The 6762-nt window shown below is 31.9% G+C and overlaps 1 protein-coding gene across 1 annotated transcript; it reads left to right on the forward strand.

The window, feature by feature from the left end:
* Positions 1 to 2942: 2942 nt before the first annotated feature.
* On the forward strand, positions 2943 to 4254 carry LOC126705838 (UPF0481 protein At3g47200-like). Its single transcript, XM_050405058.1, has one exon. It carries the CDS (start codon positions 2947 to 2949, stop codon positions 4252 to 4254), a length of 1308 nt encoding a protein of 435 aa, XP_050261015.1. The 5' UTR covers positions 2943 to 2946.
* Positions 4255 to 6762: the final 2508 nt, after the last annotated feature.

The following is a 6762-nucleotide window of genomic DNA, read 5'->3' on the forward strand; positions in this document are numbered from 1 at the left end:
ACCCCACTCCATCCTGCAATGTCTTATACATTCTCCTCCACTCTTTCTTCTTCATTTCATATTCCCATCAGTTACTTACAAAAGTGCTTCTTGGAAAGTTTCAGAAACCTAGACCAGAAGTTTAAGTGCAGGACTGAAGAAGAAAGTTTCAAATGTAGCTAAAATTTGAGCTTCCTCCACAACTGCTCTAAATTTCTATTCTCTTCTTCTGCCTTCATTTTTTTTTTCCAAATCATTTGATAGCTTCGTAGCAGATATGATTTGAACTTCTTTAGGTGATCTGTGCTAGGTGGAAATATGCTATGCTAATGGGTTCTTTTTTTTCTTTTTTCTTTTTTTTCGGCTAAAAACTTCTACTGGCCTAAATTTTCATTTCATCCGAAATTGACCAGAATAGGCCGGAATGGCTGAAATGACCCAAAACTAGCCGGAATTGGATCCGAGGTGGAATGGGTGGTATTACCATTCCGGATTGCATCCCGGTATGAAATATTCCGGTCGGAATGGAACAAATTTAATAACATTGATAACAAGGTTGCATTATTGTAGCAAGAAGTCCCACCAATCACAACTTGTCAATATTTATTTGACTTTCCTCAATCACATGGCATTTCATAATTGGTATAACATAAAGCGGAATACAAAATGTGGAACGTAAAATTTGTATCAACCTATTAGGTGATATTTACCTCTCGCTCTTCTTCCTTTGTGGATTATACATTTCTCTATGTTGATTTCTCACTTCTATAATCTTACATAAACAAATTATTCCACAACATATCCTTAGGCCAAATGCTTAGAAGTTTGATATCAAAGCAAATATAAAATTTAATTAAGACAGGAATATATACATTTCTTTCCTTCATAAATTCATTTTGAAAAGATACCTTTGGCTAATTTAGTTATACATAAAATATATAGTGGCCGTTCCAAGAATAACCAAGCAATTTTTTTTTTTTTTTTAGTAAATAGTAATACTTATTAGAACAGACATGAAAATAGTAATATTAGTATATTAAACTGAGTTTATAATACATTATATAATCAGAATACAACTACAAAAGGGTTTAACTTTTATAGTTGTAGATTGGAGTTATAAACAATAACCAAGCTAATTTAGTTATAAATTAATCATGCTATAAGCATAGGCAGTGTCAGTTTGGAGCCATAGCAGAATTATTTTAATCTCCCAAAGGGTAACAAGTTTCTTTGTAACCCAAGAGGCCAAGACACAACTATTTGGTATTTCATCTATCAAATTAGCAAAATGTCTTGCTAGAGTGATTTAACTTGTTAGAGTTCAAATAATATGGATAATTATAGGTTTACATTGTATTATTAATGTAAATCATACATTATAAATTAAATAAATGTGTACAATATTGTGCACATTTACTATTGTACACTTTTTGCAAATGTGTACATCATTATACACATTTATTTAATCTACAATGTAAATCTTATATTGCTATTACAATATAAACTAAGAATTTTCCTATATTATCCTTAAAATCACATGTTATTGGTTTAAACGAGTCTCTAGCTTTGACCCTACATTTGATATGGTTTCAACTTTCAACAATTTTCTTTTCATTATTTCTAGATTTGGTACGTTTGCTTTTGCAAATAGGTGAATTTGTTCCTTATTTGGGTAGGATCGAGAATGAAGCATGAAGATCTCTTAAAAAATATTTTTTTTAAAATAAAAAAGTTATTATGCTTAAATGATTGAACCCCTCATTTTAAGCATCTATTTTTTCTCTTCCCGTAGAAACTAGTAAAATTAAAAAATTAAAAAAAAAAATTGAAGTAATTTGACTTTTGATTAACCTCATAATATTGTGACACACAAACTTATAAAACATCACAATTTTATACATCATTATTTTCATATATATATATATATATATATATATATATTTTTTTTTTTTTCCCCTCGAATCTAAATAATATTCAATATTTAAACCCTCCATCATAATATTGATACATCTTATTTTTATTTAAATAGTAGAATAGTTCCATATATGAACATAATATATAATCACATAAAAAAAATTAAATTATATATAACTGGCTATTAATAACTACCATATTTATCAAATTTCATATTTCAATTAAAAATAATAATAAGAATAAAAAGAGAAAAAATCATAATATGTTAAACTTTCCAATGCAATGTCAACATATGTATTTTTTAGCTGAAGTTATAAATTCTATTTGATATTTAAAACCTTTATTAGAATATTAGCTCATCATATTTTCTTGAAATGGTAGAATATTTAGTTTCATATACAAACACAACATAACAAATGCCTATTAATAACTACCATAATGATCAAATTGCATATTTGAAGAAAAAATTATATTAAGTTAAATTTTTTCATTCATTACATGGTTATTGACTAGTGTACAAATATAACTGAAAATAATCCCTTAAATACCAATGACAATGGTGGAGCCATTAAGGGAGCAACAGGTGCAGTGGCCCTCAAGCTAAAAGTTGAAATTTTATATATAAAGAGGTATGTACAAAGTGTTTTTGTTACAACTAATGGGGGTGAGGGAATTTGAACCCATATTCTAGAAAAAATTAGATAATGCTATTGAGTTACGAGATTCTTGGCATCTATAAAGAAGTTTTAGTATTTATGACTAATGGCTCCCAAATTATTTCTTTGAGCACTCTTTTGATTTGGCCACCCAAAGATAAATTCTTAGCTCCACGGCTAACTAGTTTCATCATATACCATAGAATCAACATTACACAGTGACATAGATTACATAAAAATAAATTAAAAATTTTTTTTTAAAAAAATCGTAAATTAGTTTGTAGAGAAATTATAGTGTGCTCGTGCATCATGCGAGTCATCAGTATCACTTAGATCAAGTTTCTAATGCTAGTGTCTCTTGTGATTGTTATCGGAAAATGTGTAGGAAACTTGATCAATGGAGCAATTAGAGAGTGAGGAAATTCAAGGAGAAGCAGGCCATTCAAGTGAAAATGAAAATCAACATGAAGGATTGGTGAATGAAATCATAGCAATGTTTGAAAGGTTGGAGCCTTCATTATCATCAGAGTGTTGTATACACAGGGTTCCGTATCATATTCGCAGAGTGAATGAAGAAGCCTACACTCCTCAGGTAATTTCAATTGGCCCTTTTCACTATAATAGCACAAGATTGCAACCAAAGAAAAATCATAAGGTAAGATACTTCAAGAGTCTCATGCACCGAGCTAAGCCTGAGATACACTTGAAGACTTTAGTGAGCAGTATAAAGTTGATGGAAGGAAGCATTCGTCGTTGCTATTCAGAGACAATCCAGCTTAGTAGCAATGATTTTGTAAAAATGATTTTGGTGGATGCAGGCTTCATTCTTGAGCTTTTTTTCAGAGAATTTGAGAGAAAATATAGGGAAAGTGACGATCCTATGTTAGTTGAAGGATGGCTGCTTTCAACGGTTTGGTGTGACTTGGTATTACTTGAAAATCAACTTCCATTCTTTGTTATTGAGAAATTATTCCAAGTTGTATTTCCCTTTAAGTCAGGCTCTTATTTAATTGAGCTTACTTTTCATTTCTTTAGAGACCTAAATTTTCAGAACAAAAGCCCTCTTTCCAATGTGAAAATAAAACACTTCATAGATCTTTTTAGAACCTTTATGCTACCTCCATCTGACAGGCTACCAGAAGCAGGCAATTACAAGGTTAAACTTTTGTACTCTGCAACCCAGCTGAAGGAGTCAGGAGTAAAGTTAAAGGTGAGTCCAAGCAAATGCTTACTTGACTTAAAGTTCACAAATGGAGTTTTGGAAATCCCACAGTTCCCTATATTCGATACCACAGAAGCTTTGATTCGAAACGTTATAGCATTTGAGCTATATCATTATGGGGAAAGTATTGCATATATTACACATTACTATTACATGTTTCATTTCCTTATCAATACAACCAAAGATATGGATTTACTTTGCGACAAGGAAATCGTGGTTAATTACCAAGGTGACAACAATGCAATGACTTCTATTGTAAACAATCTTCACACAAATATCATATGGGCAGGTTTGAACTCTGATTACTGTCATCTCTGTGAAAATTTGAATGTCTTCTACAAGGACCATTGGCATAGATGGAAGGCAATGTTAATGCGTGATTATTTTAGCACTCCTTGGAGAACCACTTCGACCGTTGCTGCTGCCATCCTTCTAGTGCTTACTCTAATACAAACCGTATCCTCAATCATCCAAGTAGCATAGGGTCGCTTATTTGATTGCGACTTGATCAGTTTTAACTTTTTTTTTTTTTTGTTATTTTTGATAATGCAATTGAAGTTGTCACTGTAAAATACAAAATTATTGTGTTTTCATGTCCATTAGACTAGTTCCATCTTTAGCTAATAAATTATATTGTGAATTGATCATGTTCAAGTCGGCTTCTATTTGTTACTAGGTGAGCTAGAGGGATATTTTGGAAATCTACAGAGAGTAAAGTGTTATTATATAAGCCCTGTTGTAACTTGTAACTCCATTTTCTTATATATTCAATTATTAGCTGTCCACTTTTGTAAACATAAGCATATTGTCAAATCACATAAATTCCATATGTTGATTTATCTCTTTTCTTTCTTTTTAATCTTATGTAAATAAATTATTTCATAAGAGATCCTTAAACAAAATGGTTGGAATTTTGAAAGCTAGCCACCAATAAATTGCTTTCTTCAATATTCAACAATTAATACATAAATCCGATATATATATTGCTTGGTATTGCGTGTGTAGCAAGTAGCATCCATCTTTGGAACGTTCAAGAGGCACAAACTGTATTCTCATAACTGACAAGTTTTGAAACAATGGCACAAATCAACAAGTGCACTAGGGAACGTCAATACACTACCATGGCTGACCCTTTCTTTCTTTTTTTTTTTGTTGAGAAACTGGCTGACCTAGATTAATTTTAAAATGTTTATACTAAAAGATGATGCGTGGTTTGGTATAAAATAAAGTCCATATATAATAAATGCATATATATATATATATATATATTTTTTTACAACGGATCATTCATTCATTCATTCAAAGTAGTATAGAATCCTTATACAATGCAGCCATTGCTGATGTAGGAACTTCCTCCATCCAATACATATCCTCTGAAACATGTCGGGCATAGTGTGCAAGCGTGTGTGCAACTTAGTTCCTGCTTCTCTTAGTGCAGCTAATCTTCACCCAGTTCAGCCCGTGAAGCAGCTGATGAATGTCTTCCACCACATTCCCTAGCATGGACTGGTAAGCCACGTTAGTTGAGATGGCTGCTATAGCATTCACGTTATCCCCCTCGAGTCCTAGCTCTAAAAACCCAGCATCCCTTGCAAATTCGATTGCCTTTCTGCAAGCAAGCAATTCGGCCTCATCGCTGCTCTTCACCGCTGGACCTGTGGCAGATGTGCTGCCATTGCTTCTCCTTTGTCATTTCGAACTACAGCCCCATAGTCCCATAAAATGTGTACAACTGATTCCGATTTTCTAGTGCACAATGGGAATCAATAATTCGTCGCTTAGTAAGGTTCATCCATGTAGGCAGAATTTCATGGCATGCTCTCCAACCGAACACCTTCATTTTATTTGGAAGACGAAGCTTCCATAAACCAGCCCAAACTTTTTTGCCAGCACATCCGCTTGAAGTTTCAGTCCAGTCTTTACCCCTCAAAATTTTCCTTGCTGTCTTGTAAGCAGATTTCACAGTGAATAGCCCTGTTTTTTTGTTGTGAAGCCAGACAATGGAATCAGGTACATATCTCCGACTTAAATGGGATTCTACAAATAGCTTCAGCATCCTCCCTTTGGAACAAATCTAAAATAAGCTCACTTCTCCACCCATGTAACTGTGTGTCAATAAGATCTGAAACCAACAAATCACCAATATCCTCATTGGCCGGAAAGAGGATTTTATTTGTTGGATGATTAATGGGGATCCATCTATCCTCCTGAACTCTGATTGAGGAGCCATTTCCCCCTCTCCAACAACATCCAGATTTCAATATAGGTAATGCATATGTTGAAATAATCACATGTCATCTTTTTCTTTTAAGCATTTGTTGTTAATGGCATCACCACAGATGGGTGTTTGTTTTAAATTGAATTGTTTATGAAAATATACCATTTCGACTTGAAACTTCTTAGTGAGTGAGATTTAATTTGAAACCAACCATAACTATAGGTTTTTTTTAATGGAAAATATAAACCTTGAGCTGGCATTGTTGGAACTTGTAAATGTGACACTTGACATAGACACAAACTTAGTAGTAATTTTCTTTTTCTTTTTCTTTGGGAGAAAACAAACTTAGTAGCATTTGTTGACTATTCTGGTTTTTTTAACTTTAAAGAACTACCAAATGAATAAAAATAAAAATAAATAATGTGAAGGATAAAGTTTAGCTACAAAATTGGTTATAGTCTTAAACTATAACCTTACTCAATAAAATGAAAATTACAACATATTTTGAAAATTTAACTATTGAATTGCATATTCTTTACTCTCTTAGTACACGTTAAATTTTTTTGTCAATCAGATATTATTTATTATATGATCTATAAGCTTATATTTTAATCATAATTTTAAATTACAAAAACTTGCAATTTAAACAATTTATTTATAATATAGCTATTGGTCTTTAATTTTCTAGAAATTTTGCAAGTATGAAGATTATAAGAAGAAGATGTAATCTAATGGTAGATTTGTCAAAATTCATCTCCAATAAAAAGATATCA

Source organism: Quercus robur, chromosome 2 (genome assembly GCF_932294415.1).
Source record: "Quercus robur chromosome 2, dhQueRobu3.1, whole genome shotgun sequence".
Taxonomy (NCBI): Eukaryota; Viridiplantae; Streptophyta; class Magnoliopsida; order Fagales; family Fagaceae; genus Quercus; species Quercus robur.

Excerpts from the sequence above, each read along its gene's own strand:
- LOC126705838 (XM_050405058.1), top strand. The coding sequence starts at position 2,947 with ATGGAGCAATTAGAGAGTGAGGAAATTCAAGGAGAAGCAGGCCATTCA.